Source organism: Hakea prostrata, chromosome 4 (genome assembly GCF_041222555.1).
Source record: "Hakea prostrata isolate BN-2017 chromosome 4, UWA_Hpros_2, whole genome shotgun sequence".
NCBI lineage: Eukaryota > Viridiplantae > Streptophyta > Magnoliopsida > Proteales > Proteaceae > Hakea > Hakea prostrata.
The window spans coordinates 46,500,055-46,522,613 of NC_142603.1; the positions used below are offsets into that span (position 1 = coordinate 46,500,055).

Below are 22,559 nucleotides of genomic sequence, written 5' to 3' on the forward strand. Positions count from 1 at the left end.
TGCACGTCTGAAATGCATTAGATACCCTCATTCTTTCCTTGTCAATTTAATGGTTATGGTAGCCATACAAGAATGATTTAAGGTTTTTTCTACACGAATTAGAGAAAAAACATGTTTGAGAAGGTGCATAATAGACCATAAAAATTCTTCAAAATACGATCATTTTCCTCACACTAAACCTTAAAATACAATTTCAAATAACTTAGAGAAATTGAAGGCAAAGGAGAAGAAGGCACAGTGCAGAATGAACATGAGAGAGTGATGAGGAGTAGTAAAGATGACTCAAAATCCTACTTGTGATGGAGTCACCGATACGATTGATTGGTGTCACCGATTGCTGAGGAAGATTTTCCAATTGAGTCATTGATTGCTGCTTGAAGACAGAGACTAGAGAGATCACAAGAGACCCGCCCTCCCAAGGGGAGGTCCTGGGTTTGCACCCACTCGGCGGCATATATATATTAGTAATTTAATTCCCACCCCATAGTAACAAGCTACCTTTCCAACAAAAAGAAAAAGAAAAAGAGAGAGCGTGCACAGTAAGCACAGGGTTTTTGGGTTTTGATGTTTTTATAGGCGAGAAATCACCCATGGCCTCCATTAGTGCCTGAAGCCAAAGTATGCCCTACCTTTTCACATGGAAGTGTGTCCGATTTGGAGTTTATTGGACACAAGCAAAATGTGTGCCAATCCCCTGGTTTAGCACATTTTAGATGAACTAGCACACTTTTTTGGACCGGTTTGCTATATAAGATTTTGACAACTTTTGTGCCAAAATGGACAAATGACAAAAAATAAGTGTATTGGGAGCATTGCCATACAACCCCTAATTATAAATGGCACCACCCCAACAAATAATTCCCTAATTGAATAACGCTTGATGAAGTTAAATACAAATATAATACTCCCAAAAACAAACAAAAGAAGTTACAATACTCTAGGTATGCCCTTCAACCATAGCTCTTGGCCCTTGGCTCCCTTCAGCATGAGGAGGAAATTTGTTCTATCTTTAACTTTTTTTTCAAAACCCCTGATTGTACAACAGTGTTTCTTTCTATCAATAACAAAAAATTTTGCACATATGGAAGATAGATGTTAGCCAATTACTATAATAGTTTAGATACTTTCAAAGATTCTAGTTTTGATAAAATGAATACGGTAAAGATTATCAAAGCTTTCATGAGTGATTTTTGCTGAATAGATGTGTCAGCATTTAATTAGCAAGGTTTTATACGTTAACCAAATGCAATTGAAAGAAAAGCTGTGCATTCATACTCTTCTGTAGATCAAATTTAAAATCTAGACTCTGCATCATATTCTTTGCTAAAATGAAAATTATAATTTCTATAGATCATTTAAGTGCAATTTTTTTTGCCAATAAAATATTAAAAGAGAAATCCCATGTTATTAATTTACTGTGGCACTAACTAGTTGGATGGGGTGGTGGACAACTTGTTAGAATAGAAGTTCTACGGCTTAGTTCACAAGGCTTTTGCCATTGCAGGTTCTAGAAAGGTCGGTAATGTAGTAGCCTCACCCTTACTTTTGCCAAAAGGCTGTCTCTAGACTCAAAAATATGACCACTTGATACAGTGGAGCATCTTTTGTTGTTGCATTGAGGTTTGTCTTCGAGAACAAATCTTGTATCATTTTATAATTTAAAAAAGTAGCCGATAAAACTTTTCTTCAAAATTATCCCGTTCTTTTCAAATACTGTTGTTCTTGCATATATATAGTTTTAAAATATCTATTTTCCTGTTTTGTGTTCTTGTTCTCCAAATTCTTCGATAATGACTGTCATATGTATGTGAAAGAAGTGAACATATGGAAAAGAGCAAACCTAGGTAAATATATAGAAGTTAACAAAGAAAAAATAATGAAGGACGGAAACCAAAATCCACCATATTAGCGACCAAAAAAAAAAATAAAGCGGGGAATTCCAAGGGATTACTCAATTGGCAAAACCACAAAGACCAGTGATACTAGGCTTATCTCATCCATAATTTAAAATGGTTCAACATTAATCCTTGGAACAATTCAAATAAAAGACCAAAAACCATTTTGTTGAACTATATTATTGTGGAGATTTTGCTGCTTCAGCTGGAAAAACTTTTAAAGTGGGAACCCATCTATCATTTTTTTTTGTATCTAAGGTTCATCTAGTCCAGTATGCGTGCACTTCGATTACATCCTCAGGGGGCAGCTTTGCCGTCCGCAATGGTTGAACCCATGACCTATCCACTGAGAAGCATAGATCTTACCACTCTACCAACCCTGCATTGATAGAACTCATCTCCCGTTGTATTATATATTTTAAGCTTTTAGCCCCCTACCCCCAATATAAAGCTATCAATTCAAAAAAAGAAAAAAAATTGGAAAAAAAAACAACCACACCCTTATGGTGCCTAATTGCACCTCTTGATGCCCATCATGCTGACCCAAATTATTTTGTGGTTTTCAAAGTACCTTACCCCAAAGGCAGAAACTACAAAGCCCACCAAAAGGAAAAATCACAAATCTGTTAGAGATGTCAATGGGTTAGATCCGGTTAGCATACACCCACACCCCATCCAATCCTATTAGTGCTCGAGAATCTCCAATTTGAACCCTACCCCATTGAGGTTCTTATTCTAAGTCCTATCCACCTTAACTCACTTTGATAGGGTCATGTGGAAATGGTTCCCTAGTTTACCATAACCATAACCCTGATTGTTTATCTCTTCTTTGTTGAGAAACCAAGTGAGGTCTTCTACCAATACAAAACAACAAGCATACCCTACTGTCTTAATTATTTTTCTATTAAAAATAACTATTAACACATCAAATTTCATAGAAGAATGAGATATCCTCATCGATTATACTCTTTAAATTTCCTATCTTATTAAGTCCAATCATTTTTTTTACCATGAGATTTGATCTTCCAATTGCTAACCCACAATTTTTTTTACTGACTATCTAGAAAATTATTGCAAGTCATTGAAATGAATCTTGTCTAAGATTTCATTAAAATTTAAGATCCCCCAATTACTTTTAATGGTGGTTGAATGGTTGAAGTCTACAGAGATGGAAAATACATTAAGGTCGTTAAAGCTAGGTTTATTGAGTTATATAAACTCAATCTAGATATAATTCTAATTGAAATGATTTACCAAAGGCAGGTAGGGTTAGGCTGGCCTAAGGGTGGCAATTGCATACCGAAACCGTTTAACCGTGCCGTCTAAAACCGCACTATATCGCTCTGTTCAAAATTTAATACGTCTTCGTTTTCTTCGGTATTTTGGCTCGGTTTGCAAAATACCGCACTATATCACACCGTATCAAATTAAGGAATATAAATGTAAGTTTATAATTAAAACATTTTACCTTTACCCTAACCCTAATTTTTTGTTTCAGTTTTTCGTTTCGTCCTTCACTTCTCTTCTTAGATTTATTTGTTTTGTTTCTGTCAATATTAAATCAGGGGTGTAAATGGATAACCGAAATCCGCTTCCAAATTCGCATTCGCCTCTGTACATGAGTATTCGAATCCGTCCAATTACTATTAGGATGCGGATATGGTAATACCCCTTTCTTACCGATTATTATCCGTCCGATAAAATTATCCTATTAAAGTTACTTATTTATATATTTTTTAATTTTTATAAATTTTTTATGATATGTGACTAAAGTTGTTAAATTCTTAAATTTCAAACCTAGCCACACAAATAAAATGGTAAAGATGTAAACAAGTAGTTGAAAACTTGTATTTGATCTGTATTCATGCCTATTTAGAAGAATCTACTTAAGAAAATAACTATCCGATTATCATCCGAATCCTATTGAATCCGTCTGTAAACCGATAAGATATTATTCAAATCCGTCCAAATATAACAGGATGCGGATATGGTATTACCACTATCGGATCCGAATCCGATCTATTTACACCCCTATATTAGATTCTTTCCGCAATTTCATCATGATCTTAATGAAGTAATAACAAAAGTGGTATGGGTTCATTCGTGTTAAAATTGTACTGCACTAGGTACCGTGTTTAAATAATTTTCTTGCACCGATTTAATATCGAAACCATCCCTCCTTTTGCAAATATTGAAACCCCCTTTGATTGTATTAATTGTCATCTGAGTTCGATTTTCGATATTCAAAGTTAATACCGCACTGAGAAACCATACATAATTGCTGAAACCATACCAATTGACACCCGTTGGTCTGAGGATTAAACCCGAACCTAATGTCAAGGCTAATTAGTTATAACACCCCCCACCCCCAATTTAGGAAGAAAAATTGAGCCGGACTTGGACCGGGCTCAATGAGGGTTTAGAGCGGTTCTATCGATGGTTTCACCCGAGGTCGTGGTGTGGCAAAATTGTTGGGCACCCCCGGGTAGTACAACATCACAGTGCAACATGTGTCTTATGCTAAATAGACGGTGGAGATTAGAACACTGGATTTTGGTGGTGAAGAAGACCCATTTTTGTGACCCATTTTGGCCAAAACCCACCCATTTCTAAAACCCGGTTCTAGATCTGTAACCCACGATTTTTCCCATCTTCCTCTCACCCTTTCTTGCAACTCTGGTTCTCTCCCATTTGTCAAAATCATATTAATTAAAACTCTAAAAACTCCTTCTCTGATGTCTATTTTCTTTCCTTTGCTGACCAAATTGATGAACAAGCCCATCGTCTGTTTCAATGTTTAGGTTTTCAAACTGAGATTGAAGGGTTGAGGGAAAAATTAAATATCTTTTGACTCTTTTGGGTTCCTGAACTTGCTAGGATGCCTACTGAGTGGATTCACCACCCATGGGATGCACCGGAGCCAGTACTCCAAGCTGCTGGGGTTGAACTAGGTCAAACTACCCTCTTCCCATAGTAGGAATTGATGCAGCAAAAGCCAGATTGCAGGAAGCTCTTTGAGAGATGTGGCAGCGCGAAGCAACTTCTAGAGCAGAATTTGAGAATGGAACAGAGGAAGGGCTTGGGGACTCCTCTGAATCAGCTTCGTTTGCCTTCCTTGAAGACACACAAATGGAGGAAGAGCATGAACCAGTTAGGATCCATCCAGCTGCTGCAGTCCGTCGATATGAAGATCAGATGGTTCCTAGCATTACTTCTTCACTGCAAAGGGTGGAAGAGGAAGAACCTTCAGTGGATCTCTGACACTTTAGTGACAATAATAGACCAGAAGTACCAAAACGGGTCACAAAAATGGATCTTTCTTTAATTAAAAAACCTGTGTTCTGATCTACACCGTCTATTTAGCATAATACCAGAAGTACCAAAACGGGTCACAAAAATGGATCTTTCTTTAATTAAAAAACCTGTGTTCTGATCTCCACCGTCTATTTAGCATAATACACATGTCGCACTGTGGTACGATTTTTTCCCCTAGAAAACCTCACTGCTGGCTGCTCTCTCTTCAGGCTTAAGCGTCTCCTCTCTGTTTCTCCCTGCTCCGCCTACAACTACAGCTAGCTAAAATATATCCACACAATCGAAATCTTGTCTTCCTGATCTTTAAATGTGTCTTAATATCATACGAACCTGCAAGATCTACGCTGGATAATCACCGCTACAGTGTCGGAGATGTTGTTCCATTGTTCGTGAACAAGGTTACCCCGTTGAATAATCCCGGGTACATTTCCCCCAATTCTCCACTGGTTTTCTCAAATTTCATACGTAAAACGGTCCAACTAATGTAAAAATCATTTTTATAAAAAGTCTAAGCCAGAATTTAATTTTGGGTATAAGGGCGCAAGGAATATTGTATTCGCAGTGTTTATCAGAAGCTCCATTGTTGTTCATTGCTACGATCAAAACTTTTGGCCATGGCGGCTGCGACTCGAACTATCTTTTCTTTACAAAACCAATTTCCTTCGCCATGTATCGCGTCTCAGAATGTCCGTTTATGTCAAAATCTCGCAACCCCTATCACCTGTTCGATGAAAAGCCCCTTCAAACATCTCTCTACAAATTCATCTACTGATTCTCCTATTACTCCTTTATTAGCGACAGCTACCAATTCTGCTGACACATCTCCTACAATCACTTCCAGCTTCCACGGCCTCTGCTACGTGGTTGGCGACAACATCGACACCGATCAGATCATCCCCGCTGAGTATCTCACTCTCGTTCCCTCCAAGCCCGAAGAATACCGCAAGCTTGGCTCTTATGCCCTCATAGGCCTTCCCTCTACGTACCCAGTTCGCTTCATAGATCCAGGGGAGTTCCAGTCTAAGTATTCGATTATTATTGCGGGTGACAATTTTGGATGTGGATCGTCACGGGAGCACGCCCCTGTAGCGCTTGGGGCTGCTGGGGCAAAGGCTGTTGTGGCAGAGTCATATGCAAGGATATTCTTTAGGAATTCGGTTGCTACGGGGGAGATTTATCCATTGGATTCAGAGGGTAGGTTGTGTGAGGAATGTTCAACTGGTGATGTTGTCACTATTGAACTTGCTGAGTCTCGGTTAATTAATCACACGACTGGGAAGGAGTATAAGTTGAAGCCTATTGGAGATGCTGGACCTGTCATTGAAGCAGGAGGGATTTTTGCTTATGCAAGAAAGACTGGGATGATCTCGTCCGTGTAGACATGGCATCTGGTAAATGTATTCTTATGTTAGCCATACTTTGTCCCTCTTGTCTGGCTAGTTTTGTCTAGTATTGCTTTTAATCCTCTTTTCGGTATGTGTTATCTTCTCTCCGAGTTGTGTTATATTTTGGGCATTCCTTAAGGTCCTGTTTGGTTACATGAATCTGGAGATTTCAAATGTCTAGAGATTTCAAATCTATGAAGTCATAATTCATAAAATTAACTGTTTGATTAACCTGAATCTATGGATTCATCTTGAAAAACTGTTTGGTTACCTGAATATGTGGAATGAATTCTCCAGATTCATCTTGAAAAATTGTTTGGTTATCCTAAATCTGTAGAATGAAATTTGTGGATTCATTCTGAAAAATTGTTTGGTTATTTGAATCCATAGATTCCAGAACATTGACTATAAAAATTGATTTTTTTATTCTTATCCTAGCTTATATGAGTTATATCATAGAAGAACTTGTTTGGCTTTTGTCATTGATTCTTATTTGTAATTTTTTATTATGAGTTTTTGTTAAGATGTATGGTATACTTCAATTCCCTTATGTTGAACACTGGATGGCTTGCCACTTTCTCGTGTCGACCATAATTATTCTATTCCTCAACCGTGATGCCATCACTTTCTGTAGAACATCTGCTTGGAAGGTAAACTAATTTATATCACTTTGTCAATGGGAACGCTAATCACTCATCTTGAATGCAAGTTGAAGGTCTTTTATTCACCATCTTAAATTGGATACAAAGTTGTTTACAAAACTTCTTCAAATTATGAACTTCAAATAGAACATTAGTAGTGAATAATGCAACAAGATTGGTAGATGAGCAAGTTCTTGTTGGTCAGAGCTAGTTTCATGAAAATTGAGCTGAAATGATGGCTGATAAGGCTAATCATATCAATGAAGATAGTAATAGGTCATGTGGCCAAACTTGCCATAGACTTGACTGTAAACTTTTGGCCTTCCACCATCTCGTCCATCTCTAGGAGAATTGAAGAAACCTCTCATATTATATCTGTTTCAATAGCCCCAATTGTCAGAGGCATTGCCCAATAGAAGTTGTTCAAACACAAGTCACAAGTCAAATGCATACTCATACTTGCTTGTTTCAGCCAACAAAATTTATTTATTCTTTCATAATCTTGAAAGCTTCCACTGAAGGAAGCTGAGAAATTCTGAGTTTTATTGGATTCTTGCTCAGAGAAACCTTAGAAAGACAATTAATTCCCATTGGTAGCTACAAGCATGGAATTTGGGGTTTCAGAAAGACAATTAATTCCTTGTGATCATCTGAATTGCAACCAGAGAATTTGATTGGATGGCAACTTGCATTAGATTTTGAAAGAGCTGGCTGACCATTTGTCAGTCTAGGAACACCAAGACCACCATCTAATCCAAGTTTCAGTCGAATCTGCTTATGCTTGACCCAAAGGCACTCACATCAGGCTTTCCTTAGATTTTTTCTTCCTCTAAATAGAGGTTAATTTGCTACTATCCCTCCTTCCAAAGACACCTTCCCTCCAAAAATTGTCTTCTTCTTTGAATTTGTTCCTTTCTTAACTCTCTGTCACCAACCTCTCCAAGGAGGGAATATTAGGGATGAGGGGGCTGTTGATATTTCTTAATCTTACCTCTCCAAGAAAACAAGTTGAGGTGCTCATTTTAAATGTCATCTAAAAACTGTAGTAGTAATTTTTAAAAAAATCTGTAGTTGTTTTAAACTGCAATAGCTCAAAGATAACTTATTCACATCTCCAGGTAATATAAAAAGTAGAAATTGGGTGTTGTGTAGATGCCAAAGAATCAATAAATAGAGCATTGTATCATGAAAATCATGATACAAAACAAACTTGTATGGTTCGTCAGTATCATGTTATCCACAGGAAAACCAATGAACTTCAAGTAAAACATTGTATTGTACCTGTATGACTTAGCAAACCATGAACAGTTCCATAAATAGACCTACAAAGCAAAATGGAGGTAAAATGTTATACATGCATACAACAAATTCTGGTTATGTTCATGAATGTCAGCCTCTTCCCACTTCTAACGAAATTACTATCAAGAAGGTGATATGTAATATTACCTACCCAACTGAATCAAGAGACATCAAAAGAAAACTATAAATGTCAAAAGCCAGATTGTCAAGTAGAAAATAACAAAGGCTAGAACTGGATTGTTCAACTAAGCAGGTTTCGAGGTAAGCTAGATTTCATTGCCACCAAGAACACGGTCCTCAAGCATTATGAGCTTCTCTTCATTGTTGTAATCCAAGAACTCCTGTGCATTGGCATTGTTGTTCAGTAAATACCTTTTTGCAGCCATTCTCCGATGGACATCAAGGCTAGGAAGCACCTCAAGTGCTACTGTGAGCCTTTTCGAATTGTCTGGTAGATATTCTATGTCAACAAACTTGTCAAACGCATTAGCAAGCTGCTTCAAAGAATTTGCTACCTTGTTAGCCGGAGTCTTGTCCTTCTTCTTCTTCTTACTTGAAGACCCTAAGAGAGCATCTGATGCTGCCCTAGTACGACTTGCAAACCTTTGATCAGAAGGGGTTGGTTGAGAAGATGCATCATCATCAGCCCCTAATCCCATAAGACTATAGAATGAGGATTAAGGATTCCATGGTTGATCTGCATCTAACCTGAAGCTGTTGAACTTCAAAACCAAACTTCAGAAGCACTTTGATCTGAACATTCTGAATAGCACTTCAAAATATTCCTTTCTTAAAAGGGGTGCAGAGGTGTTTATATGCTCTTAGTTTAACCCTGGTGCACTCTACTCTGACTCTGCGAGTCTTCCTTGCAACAGCCCTTTACAAAATTCTTGTTACTCTCAATTCCTTGCCTGCTCTCCCTATATTCCCCTTCAAAGAAGTGGTTCAAATAAAGCTGCTGGAGGTGAACCAAAGGAATCAGTTGGGAAATATCACAAAAAAAAGCTGACTAACATAGAGCCCAAAAAACCAAGAAAAGAAAATCATTCAGTATCGGAAATATAAATTATGTGGAACACATAACAAATGACAGTAAAGGGGGATGTGAGGAGAGGGGAGGGGAAAATCTATAAGAACATAGATGATTTTGCTCAAAATACAAACTTTAACAAAGGTGAATGGTGATCAAGTACTAAAACTAGCAATCCCAACTGTCATTATTACTGGTCTAAGAATGACAAATATCAACAAGCACTTCAAGAAAAACAATTAGGACGAAGAGAAAAGGACAAAAATGCCCACTAGTCAATGGGGATCTTGGAATTTCTGAATCGTGAGAGTGATGCAAAGAAAGGTTGAATATCAGAAGCATTGTAGCATACACTGAGAGAAAAAAGAAATAAATTGGAAAGCCTAGAAGCACAGAAGATGTAGCTCTAACTGTGAAGAATTCCCTGCTGGACAAGTTAAGCTTGCAATTAAGTTGGTCAGTCATGATTCCCTTCTTGGAAAGTAGATCAGTAACTTAATTCAAACCAAATGGAGTACATCCCTATATTCCATTAAAGAAATTGTGTGTTCAAAGTTCTGTTACCATGTTTAATTGCAGCACTATCCTAACAAAATGCAAGCCACAAATCTGCCATTCTCGAGTCATCCTCCCACCACCAGACCAGAACACACAGCTGAATAATCTTCTTTAGTAAAAGGAAATGGTCATTGGGTGGGGGGGGGGATAAGGCAGTTAAACACCTGCATGTGCATAGAATGGCAGACTAGGGAGAGAATGGTTGCACAAAACCCAATGCATGGTGGGTAAAGAAGCATAAGAACATCTGTATTCTCAACATAAATGGGGCTTGCTGGGAGAGAACTGAGGCACAGGCAGCCTGGTGGAGGGCTTAACCCAGAGGAACAAAGCTTTCTCAGTTAATAGAATTCATGACAACAGCTCTTGATTGGAAAGAAGGGGACCAATATTAAGGTCCCTGGCCTTCTTGATGTATTGTTTACTAGCTACACAACTCTACTTACCTTTTGAGTATTATTTAGTGATTCATGCACGTATTCAAGTGTATCGTAATCACAACATTTCAACCAGTGAACAGATATAGCATCTGAGCTATAAGCCCTCTTCAATAATAATGACAAAATTGAACATTAATCTTGGCCCATAAATTCCAGCACATGCAATGGAACCCATAAAAGTCCATAGATAAGTTAAAATACAATGGGTGGACTCTGGAGGGTTTCTACTTAAAAGTTATGGTTTTGATCATGTTGGATTCTATTAGGAGTCTAATAAGAGTTTGTATAGGAGTTAAATTAGAGTTTGCATTCATGTAAACTTCTATTCCTTGTAATAGTCTACTTTCCACTTTATTATAAATAAGGCTTGAATCTGGATAATAGCTTCGCCAACATTGTTTTCAACATGGTGGCCTGTGGTTAGGAAAACGAGACCTACCTCCTTCTTCTGTTTTTTTCAAACCATGACCACTTCAATTCTCGTTTTCTTAAACTGGCTTCTTAACCGGTGTTTGATTCTTTCAACATCTGTTTTTCGGGGGCTTCTTCGCTGTCTGTTTGTTCTTGGTGGCGGTTCTTCGCTTTGTTCTTCTTTTTTTAGAAAAGCGTCTTCCTGGTATCTATGATTCTTGCTTTTCTACCACCACCCGGGAGCCCACTTCTTGCTGTTTTCTCTCTTGTTTTCTCTCGATCTGCACCGTAACCATCGCCATCTCCAGCCGCTCCTTTCTTCCAAACCAAAAATTACACCATTTGTCTAAAGTCTTTATATTTAAACCAAACCACATCATATTGGACCAAACCAAATTTGGACCAATCTCTTTACATTTGACCAAACCTAACCATTGCATATTTGCCATATTTTTTTCTTTCTTCTAATCTACTATTCTGCTTTACACAAAAAAAAAAAAAAAAAAAAAGAAGGGATTTCAGTTGTTTGGCTTTCATTCTCGATGTTTCTTTTACTTCGGGGTGGCTACTATAATTTTGTCATGACAACTATTGATGATACTGCTCCCACTGGATCCGATATTTTTCCACTTTTCATTCTCTTTCGGTTTTGGCTTACTTGATCTGTCTCGTCCTTCCTATTGGGAGGGGCTGTTGGTACTTCGCCGCTATCAACCCCTTGGTGTTTTCGATAAATGGATATCAACGACTCTCTTATTATGTTATTCCTTTTGATTCCATACATCCAAATATTGCGGGTTACCTATTCTTGATTGCGCCCAAATCGAGGCTCTCTAAACATATGGCGTTGGGATTGCAGTTTTGAGCTCGAACTTCGAGACTACCGACTAGCTGTGGCACTATTATGATGAGTTGCGATCTCTTTGGCAGAGTTGGATCATTATGAGGATTATCACCCCACTAATCCGGATGATGTGGGCACTGTCATTGATAGATTCGATATATGACTTCTTGGCGGGTTTGCGTGAGTCGATTCGTGTGCGTCTTGTGTTCTCCCTTTCCTACACTGCGTCTTATGCTCTTGTTGGTGTGAGGGTCTCGATTAGTCATGCTTCATACTCCTATTATGGAGATCGCTTTTGCACTAAATCTATCCGGTAGGAGATTGTTAGTGTGAGCACTTCAAACCATATCATACCAAGATTGTTGCTCTGGGAGCCTTCGAGCACAAAGCAGGGACGGCTAATCTTTCGTCGCTTTCCACCACACCTTTTGGCGTTGGTTTTTGGGAGTTGCTACTCCGTATTTGCGTCTTCTCTGCCGTTCCTCACCTCGCTTCTCTACTACCCCTACCAACTCCTACCTGCTCTTCGGGATCCGGGGAAGGAGATTGGTCGTGGTAAATGGACTTTATTTGCTCGAGCTGATTGGAGGATCTACTTATGCTTTGACTACATCTTCTAATCCGGTCCATTCGGTAATATCGACCTTCATTAGTGGCACCGTAGGCTCACCCCCCCCCTTTCACCCCCAATTTTGTCATTTTCTCAGATTTGTTTTCCGATACTTTTATCTTACCATTACAATTTCTTCCTTTCCAAGTTTCCCCATTGGAATTTCCTTTGTTATTATCTTCCCACGTGTAACGCCACATGTGAGGGGGAGATTGAAGATGTCTACAATTCAAAGCCTTTCATGTAGACTTCCTTATGTAGAATTTGATCTTTGTTACCTTTGAAAGTTTGTCCCTTACCTTCGCAATTTTCCACTTTGGAGATCTAACATTGCTATAGAGCTATCTTTTGACTGTGCGAACTGATCTCTATTAACCCGGAGATTTGCCCCTTAACTTGACATCTTCCCTTCGGAGATCTAACCTTGCAAAAGACTTGTCGTTTGACCTTACCTTTGGAGATTGTCACTTATCTTGACAAAATTTCCCCTACCTTTGGAGATTGTCCCTTGGCAAACTTTCCCTTTAAAGATCTAACATTGCTACAAATCAAAACTTTCACTTTGGCTGTTTTACCCTAGCTATTGTTACCCCAAAAATATATTTTCCCTCGATTTGTGCAGAAATTTAGTCTTCTCAACATTTGAAGATTCTACTTTTTTACTTGGGCGTTCTTCCTTGGAGACATAAAGTTGCAGTAAAGATGAGGATAAATCAAATGGAAGTCTATAAGGCAGACGTAATCTATAAGTTTGAAGATCAAATTGCAAATGTTTACCTGGACAAATGTTTTATACTTTTTTGGTCAAGTTGGACATGTGTGATATCCATGCCTCAACTTGAGGGGGAGTGTTGGATTCTATTAGGAGTCTAATAAGAGTTTGTATAGGAGTTAAATTAGAGTTTGCATTCATGTAAACTTCTATTCCTTGTAATAGTCTACTTTCCACTTTATTATAAATAAAGGGCTTGAGATCATGGATCAATAAGCCATTCTGCCAAACATTGTATTTCAACAGATTAGTTTAAATACAAACATATAAAGCATCACCAAAGTTGAAACAGGATAAATTTGACCTATTGCAGATTTACCAGGCACAAGGAAAGTCCAAAATCCTGTCCCAAACAACAGTTCTCTTCCTTTCTAAGAAGAAAACACAGTTCTATTCTGGTATAGTGCATTAGGGCATAGGAAGCATGACCTCCAAAACTTGTCTCTATACATACTTAGATGTCAAATAACATAACTAAATAAACCCAGTTATTGTTACACAATCTGCAGATCGGATTGGGAAATAACAAAAAACAAAGGGAATTACTTCAGACAAATTATAAAACTCCGACATTTTGCCCTGTAAAGTAGAAACCCCTAATCCAATATGTAGCAATCACAATCGAGATACTACTAGAACAGAAAACAGACCAACAATTTCTAGCCAAAAAAAAGAAGCTGTGGGACTGCAACAACAATTTCAAAATCTACCAAGAAGAAAACTAAACCAGGTGGCAATCCAGAGTACAGTTTGGTTGACTCTGTTAGTAAATTCTAATTCTCAACGAGGAAAGTTACCTTCTTGGCTAGTGCCTCTTGGGAAGGCGTCTTGGTGTAGACCAACGAAGATTGACGCGTGAAGGAAGTGTTGACTCTCTAATCCTTCCGAAAGATTTTGAAAACACAAACAGAATTGGAAGAAAGAACCTCTAAACAATAAAGAAAATGTGCTCCAACAAAAATCTTATTATTTCACTCCAAAACCCTACCGTGAGAAGAGGATATCAGTGGAAGCAGAAGAAAAACGAAGTAGAAGATGAAGAACAAGATCTACTTTCGACCGAAATACTTGTGGAGAGAACATTGAAGCGAGAAGATGAAGAAATCTGGAGAAGTTCTCTATTGTTTGATAACCCTAGAGAGCTCTTCGTCTCGTTCGAAAGTCGGAGAGTCCCGTCCACGTGATTTTGTAAACGTGCAAAATGTTTAGTGCTTTTATAGTGGGGGAAAAATCTCTGGATTTCACCCCATACCCATGAATCTACAGATTCACGTTTTTAGTGTAAAAAGATGAATCTCTAGATTTCATGAATCCGTGGATTTTCACAACCAAACGAATATAGATCTCACATTCATGAATCCAAAGATTTCAAATCTCAGGATCATGTAACCAAACAAGCCCTAAGTACATCAGTGCTCATATTAAAGATGCCTAAGGTTTAACAAGCAACAGACTGAAGACTTTTCATTCTTTGCAGAGTTAAATATTCATTACTTGAAGGACAGAGAATAGGGGACCAAGAAATTTGAAAGGCGAATTGAGTAAAAGTTAACTTTAAACCTGACCAAACTCGATCTCGAGTTGAGTCTGACTCTTTAAAATGACACCATGTGCCACTTCTATCAGACATTGCATTCAACTTCATTCCATGGTTACCAACTTATCATGAAACCTTATTTGAAGAAACTAACAATATGGATCATGCTTGCTATACATCGTCTTTAAATGTACACCTTCTATGCAAACTGGTTCACAAACTGGGAACTACACAACTTTGAACAAAGTCTTGAATTCAAATTAGTCACTATGTTACATATATGAAAAGTAAATGTGCAAAATAGTGATTAGAAAGTAATAAGAAACATGAAGAAAGTTATGATCACTATTGAAGTGTATATCTATTGCAATGATCAATTACATTAAACCATGATCAGACTTATGTCTAATAAGATCTGTCTAGACTTGCTGTCCCACTCCTTGCCTTTGTGTTTAGCACTGTTGCAACTTGCAACTGTAGTTCCCGTCCTCATCCTAAGAAGCAGTCTTACATATAGTATTCCCAACCAGTAAAAAGATTTTGCATCTAGGCACACATATCAGAGGTCAGCCCTGGCATTTAGCTCTGTCTACTAGGTCATAAAAGTATGTCATTGACCTTCTAGTAAATATTTGCACACCAAGTATACCAGATCCATTCCACAGAAACTGGGGCCATTAAACTTCTGTTGGTTATATTGGTGAAAGAGTAGTGTTTGTGGTTGATTCCAAGATAATTGGCTGGCCCTGGAATGACCCTGATATGGTCAGTGGTTTTGGGATGAACTATGAACAAAGGATTAAGATTTTGAGACCAATGCTGCTTCATACCTTAACCAGGTTTGTAGAACTACTTTATTCAGATCCATGGAACTACCAAAGAAGAATAGGGGATTCTGCTCGGCTCTCTGAAAATAAGCTTTGACTTGAATTTGTTCAGCATCGACTCAAAACTCTCCTTGACTGAATGAATTCATGGTACATGGTTGGCTAAAATTCGCATGTTAAAAAAATGCGGGTCCAATGTATTCTTTAGCCACCCTTTTTAACCTCCGTAATCACTGTGAGCTGGCTTCTTGCCCTCTAGAAAATCCTAAGATGCTTAAATTAGTACAGGTATATTAAGGCAGATCTGAGAGTGGCTGTTTAATCCTAGTTCATAATCAGAATATTCAACTTGGAATGTCAAGACAGATTTATGTTTCCTACTTGGATTTGGGTTGTCTTGAATATATTAATTGGACCATTCCAAATAACAAATTACCACCACACTTGTTTCTTACTTTTGCATCATTTCCACATCCACTCTTCTTCTTAAATATGACCAAAAGAAAGGTTGATGTCAAGACAGATTTATGTTTGCTACTTGGATTTGGGTTGTCTTGAATATTTTAGTTGGACCATTCCAAACAACAATTACCACCACCACACTTGTTTCTTACTTTTGCGTCATTTCCACATCCGCTCCTCTTCTTAAATATGACCAAAAGAAAGGTTGTTGGCTATAATTGTTTGAGCAGGCTAGATTATTCAATTGGTGTTGTTGAGGGAAGTTGGCTTTTGGTGAACCCATCCTAGGAACCAACACTAAACTATTGACCTAATTTTCCTATCCAACGGCAATTTTTTTAAATGTTATCAATGATTTCTCTGGTGCAAAGCATTCTGATGGAGACATCACACCATGACCGCCCACCACTTGTTTCTACTAGAGGCGGAGGCGGCAGAACCTTTCCCTGTGGTTTAGCTACTAAACAGGGTTATCTGAACCCTTAGGACTGTGGTCCTCATGCCACATTTATTTATTTATTTTTATATATTAGTATTCGTATTCCTTCAGATTTTGTCTTGTAAGGGTATTTAGACCTTCTTTCTACAATTTAGAGCTACTAGGTTTTGTTTTATTTCTTTGAGCTATTGGGGGTATTTGTGGTAGTTTCATTTATTTCATTCTTGTAAGTACTAGTAAACACAGTCACGTGCAAATGCATGTGGACTTTTCGTTTCAGTTATGATCAGAGAGAAGCATACAAAATATAGATTCTTATCAGTAAAATTATCATCTTGTCCGAATAAATTTTAGAGATTGGAAAGTGAAGCTAAACACATTAAAGAAATAACAGCTGTACAAACCCTCAGTCGGCAGCCAGTTGCCAGTCCTAGTAACTTGACCGCTGAGTCAAGTATGAGAAAAATGATACATAAGGAGAGTTTATAGTTTGCAAGAAAAACATCACATTAGAAACTATGATTTCTCAAGAATTGCTGCTACATTTGTTCAGTTCTTGAACCACCATTTCCTTGTTGTGTTTATAGTTAGGTATGTCATGTGTGCGCCAATTCTCTTCTTAGCCCATATGTGTTGGTGAATTACACAGATTTCATTTGTTGTTTAAACCCCATAAACACATACCTGCTAGGAGAAGATGACACGTATCAGTTTCTGCAACTTTCACAGCGTATGAAAGGGATCCATCACCCAACATCAGCCATTGTAGATTTCTCTTTAGGTGAGAACAGGGGTTGAGGTAGGGAAGTGAAGACACTGACTTAATTTTGAACTTTACCACTGCGCAACTTAGAGGAGTTTAGTATATTTGTAGACAGGAAAGAGGGTGAGCTGAGAACTTGAAATGCAGCAAATTCACAGCGTCCACATGAGATTCAAAGCGTTCAAAGTGATCCACCTATAGAACCCTTTTCACAGTTAGAGTGGATTAGCTCACAAAGAATACAAGCTAAAAACAACAGAGAATATTTCAACTGACGCCATCTGAATCCCAAATTAAGGATCTCAGATGCAAGCAGGCCTAGTAATCAAATCTACGATTGGATATGAGATAAAGGAAGCAGCTATATTTTGAAGGAAGAAATCAGATTGAAGGAAGGGGAGGCACAAAAGATGAGAACAATCTTCATGGGAGGAAGAAGGGAGGAAAGATAAAAGGAGAGAGGAGTGAAAATCAAGTTTGGCCAATAATGACATTGAAAGCAATAAAAGCATAACAATGTTCTGGGATTCTATTTTCTAATTAGTACAAGCATAAGTGTACTTGCTGTGAGAGATATCAACATATGGAAACAAAGAAACATATAGTAACCAGGCTTTTTTTCTTCCGAATCCAATGTTGTAGAAGTCAGCACTGGCATTTGTAGAATAACAGATTTTTCCTTATGAACATAACACCAACCCCAGAAGTTGCATTTACTCACCATTATATACAAGTAATTCAACCATAATCTAATAATATAACAAGCACACAACCAGTAGCTAAAGAACTTTACCTTACAATGGAACTCCAAACTCCTCATAAGCCGAGCTACTAAAATGCTTTCCTGTGTTTGGTTTCAGGGCTCCAACAACCTTCTCGGAGGACTGGTTCTGCCTGTGCTATTAAGGTTTGATTAGGAAACTAAATTCTAAATTCAACATCAGCATTTGGATCCAAATCTGCTTCTATGATCTTCCATTGGCTGATACTGAGGATTTGATCCAGTTGCAGATCCCTGACATCCTGCTTCATGAGCAATCCATGGGCAGGATCAGAATGCTAATTTTGTGTCTGCCAGGGTGTGGATGTGGATTATCGGGTAGGGTTCAAGAGGGAGATAGAGAAGTTCAAGAACTGAACACTGATGGAAACTGATTTCCATGGTCTGAGACACCAGAAACTCTGTTTTGTAAGGCCAGAGGCTAGGTTTCAAAGGAAGATAGGGAAGACAAAGAACGGGGTTTCCTTTCGCAAGGAGGGTTAAATGAAATATTTAAATAATTATTTTGGGAGATGTCTCCTTATGGGGGAAAAAAAAAGAGGAGGGAAAAGAATAGGCCAGTAAGTTTTTGGTGTAATCTTTTGTGGGTTTTGAACGGGTATTTTGTATGTTGAGAATGAAAATTGTTTGGGTGGAAAGCATACCATATTAGAAAAAGAGAACCAGAATTGCATACTTGGAAAGGATTAATCCATAATCTGGCGATCGGGAAGGAGCCAAATTGTCGCACATGGCAACTACAGTGCCCACCTAACAGGGGTGTTTAGTTTGCAGCAGTGTTTTGCTCCCTTGGTTAAAACATGAGAAAGTACAAGATGAAAACAATGTAGCCAAGTGAGCAACATCGTTCACAACTTGACCAACAGTCGCAGAAATTGCCGGCAGGTTCTTCGGCTTAACGCTCTCGGTCAATGAATGCAACCCATGAAGGGTGATTCGTTTTTCTTGGTCATTTCCCCATTTATGTAGACTCCCAACACGAATGTGTTGTCCCTTGATCTATCCCAATTACTGTCTGAGTTTTCCATCGTCATCAGCAGCGGCTGTTAATCCAAACAAAAATTCTCGTTCTAGAGAAGATAGAGCAGAGAAATTGATCCTAAAAAAAAAAACTTGGAAGGATGAGAAAAAGAATGTATGCCATACACATAAGAGAACTTAAAACTGAATTCTATACTCTGTGCCTGTAAAATTGTATTTCTTTGTCTGAGTCAATTAGGAGGAGGAACCACTAAAGTGAAGTTGCAGCCATTCGATTTTTTCGTGCCAAGTACTGAGCACATTTCAAGCATACCCGTTGCAGTGAGTTGACTCAAATTTGTAATGATGGGATCAACTTGATGAGCCATGACTCGCTAACCAGTAACTTCAAATTAAAAGGCCCCAGCAAATAATATGGGAGTCTTATTTTGGACTTCTCTTGTTCTGCTATTTGAGATTTTAATATTTATTTGGAGCGTGTAACTGTTAAGGAGTGTTGTCTTTTGTGGATAAATAGGAGAGAGTATTATTAAGGGATGTAACCGGTTGGAGCGGCATAAATGGTTGGTAATTTTATCTCTTTAGGTACCCATCCCCTTTAGCTAGGTTTGTCCCACGTGCATTTCCAAAATGGTTGGAGCGGTGTAACAGTGTTGCCTTCTGTGGATAAATAGGAGAGAGTATTATTAAGGGATGTAACTGTTGAGAGTATTATTGAGGGATTCCTTCTATGCATTTCTTTGTTTAGTTTTTCTTACTTGGGAGATGTAATTGTTGAGAAAGAGTATTATTAAGAAATGTGTTTGTTGAAGGTAATTTTTTTTGGGTGGGGGGATGTAATTCTTGTAGATTAGTAGGGGTATTTTGGTTTTCTGAAAGATTTGCCATCGCTTGGTTGGATTTTGACTTTTATATAGTAGTATGCTAGTATGATTTGACGAGGGGTGGGTATGAGGATGGGAGTAAAGCGGTGGTTTATTAAGGGGTGGTATGTTTTCAAAGAGTGCATTCTATGGAGGGAGTTTATGTTGATAGGGAAGGATTCTTTAGTAGCTTTCCGGCGGGGTGTTCTATCTTGAAAGGGTGCGATCTACAGCTATAGGTTGTCTTGCTTTGTGTAGAAGGGCATTTTAGTCTATTGAAAGATTTGCCATTCTTGATTTGAGTTTTGACTTTTATATAGTAGTATGATATGATATCATATGATAGTACTGGGGCTCCTTGGGTGGCGCTTGCGTGGGGGTTGGTCGCTCTTGGGTTTTGTGAATGGGTACGTGTCTATTCAAGGGGGGTATTTCGGTCAACTAAAATACAGACCACAACTGTTTCAAGTTTTCCTTTTATATACTAGTATGACTAGTATGATAGTATGATGTAACCAGCCACATGAGGAAGGCACAAATGAAAGAATTAGAAAAGAAGGAACTCATGCTGCTCTCCTCCAGGTAAGTTTTCTTCCCTCTTTTCACCCTTGTTTCACATCACAAAATTCCTTTTTCTTTTCATTACAAAGATCTACTCTTATTTTCTCCAAAGAAGCAAAATTTTGTGTCCTGGAAATTTTGTTCTTCTTCCCCATCCCCACGTCTGCACCTGTTCCTGCAGAAAACTCTTTTTTCCTTCCCTCTTTTCCTTATTTTCTTTTATTTCCCTACCCTACGGCAGCCTCTGTTTTTTTGCCCGAAGTCTCTCTTACCTCATTGTTCTTTTCTTTCTTTTTATCTTCTTGTTCCTATGGCAGTACCCTCTCTGCTAAGAGTTTGTTTCCTCCTTTTTCCTCTCATTGCAGCAAGTCCTATTTTCTGAGTTATTTGTCTTTAACTGCTGGTTCTATGCTTTGGTACTAGTTCCTCTTTGATGGTTGGTTATATGTTAGCCAGGTTGAGATTAGGTTTAATATATTGATTGTATGACTTATTCCATTATTGAATGAAAGAGATCACGTTATCATTTGTCTGTATTATCTTTATTCCCTTGAATGTAATGCCCTATTCCATTATTGAATGAAAGAGATCACGTTATCATTTGTCTGGATTATCTTTATACCCTTGAATGTAATGCCCTATTCCCCCCATGCCTACTTTTGTGGATTGGATAATTAATCTGATTTGTTTTTCTTTAAGCTCCTTTAGTTTGATTTCTGCATGTTAATTATATTCATCTTTGCTGAATTTTAATTTCATATAGTTTTCTAAGTGGGTAAATCGATTGTGTGCTGCACAAACCCCTTCCCTTCATGATTTAGGATCCTTTGTCTTGTAGAATACCCTAGCCGAGGGCTGTTCTACACCACATTCTGATTTACTTGCATTGACAAGTGCAAGATCATGCATATGGCAGTACAGATAGTATATCAAGAACATTTGCAGATAAAATAAATGGCTAATCATGTTACATCTCGCGTTAGGCTAGGCATCAGGAATATCATTCTTGTATGATTCTTATAGGAGTTGACTGTGTGTTGACTCGGTATGAAAATTCCCTCCTTCATGACTTCTTGCTGTGTTTTTTATTCTTTTATTTTCTTTGTGTTTATTTGGATTCAATTGTTTGTTGGCAGGGTTTGGAATTCCAGCAGACTCACAGTCAACACACAAAGTCATGAATGTTCTGTATTCAAGTTCCTCTCTTTCAAAACCTTGGGTTGAGAGACTTTCCTTGACAGCCTTTTATTTGAAGTAAACCAGAGTGTTCAGCTTCTATAATACTGTGTTTTACTAGTTCATGTGTGGAACTTCATGTTTTAGATGCAATGCCAATAGGGCATGCTTGATTATTCGGGATGGTGAACACGAGCTGGAATTTTCTTTTCCTCAGTGAGTTTTGGATTTGAATTCGTATACTGGTGTATCTGCTTCAGTCATGAAACAGAATATGATGCCTATTATAGTAGTTTATTAATGTTTCCAAATGCATCAAATATTATGCATGCGACAACATCACTTGTGGGAGATTCCTGTGATAAATGGTGAATGTTAGATGTAAATGGATGTGGTGGACATGAAATTTAGCTTTTGACATACATCAATACATAATGAGACTGAACGGGTGAATCACTTCTTTGATAGTAAGCATGAAACAAAGAGATCTGCTACAGACTGGCTTCTCCGCTTGATTAACCTGAAGCAGTGTTACAGGTAAAATAACTTTTGAGCATATCTGAATGGAACCACTCAAAAAGTAGTAATTTTCCATCTGCAGGAGGAGCAACTCCTTTTTACTACAGAAAGGGTACCTAACCAGGGAAAAGGGTGATGGGTTTGGATAAACATGATATTTTGTATCTCATTGTAAGATTAAGGTTTACACTTGTTAAACATGGTGAATTTGGAGCATTCCCTGCAGATTTCTCTCTTGGTTTCTTGGTCTGAGGGACGCTGCCCACAGAACCCAACACTCTAATTTCCTGCCCTGCATTCTTGAATAGCCTTTAATAGGCACGGTTCAAAGTGAAAAGGGGGATTCTAATTTCTTGTTGTAGGCTTGTATATGGTTTCTGCTGTTGGTGCTCCCACAAAGCAGTAACCAAAATGATGTTATTGTTCTTATGGTTCAAATTCTTCGTAACC

General features: G+C 38.1%; 1 protein-coding gene across 2 annotated transcripts; it reads left to right on the plus strand.

Annotated features, from left to right (window-relative positions):
- Positions 1-5,413: 5,413 nt before the first annotated feature.
- LOC149019160 (3-isopropylmalate dehydratase small subunit 1-like) lies at positions 5,414-21,919 on the plus strand. 2 transcript variants are annotated; one of them, XM_089153217.1, is made up of 2 exons: positions 5,414-6,601; positions 18,089-18,109. In XM_089153217.1, the coding sequence occupies exon 1, from the start codon at positions 5,825-5,827 to the stop codon at positions 6,587-6,589; it is 765 nt and encodes a 254-aa protein (XP_089009343.1). In that variant the 5' UTR covers positions 5,414-5,824; the 3' UTR covers positions 6,590-6,601; positions 18,089-18,109. The 2 variants fall into 2 exon arrangements, with proteins under 2 accessions (XP_089009343.1, XP_089009342.1); XM_089153216.1 differs by lacking the exon at positions 18,089-18,109 and adding an exon at positions 21,551-21,919 and having other exon boundaries at positions 5,415-6,601.
- Positions 21,920-22,559: the final 640 nt, after the last annotated feature.

What these genes read in the sequence shown, in the direction of transcription:
- LOC149019160 (XM_089153217.1), top strand. Translation starts at nt 5,825, where the DNA reads ATGGCGGCTGCGACTCGAACTATCTTTTCTTTACAAAACCAATTTCCT.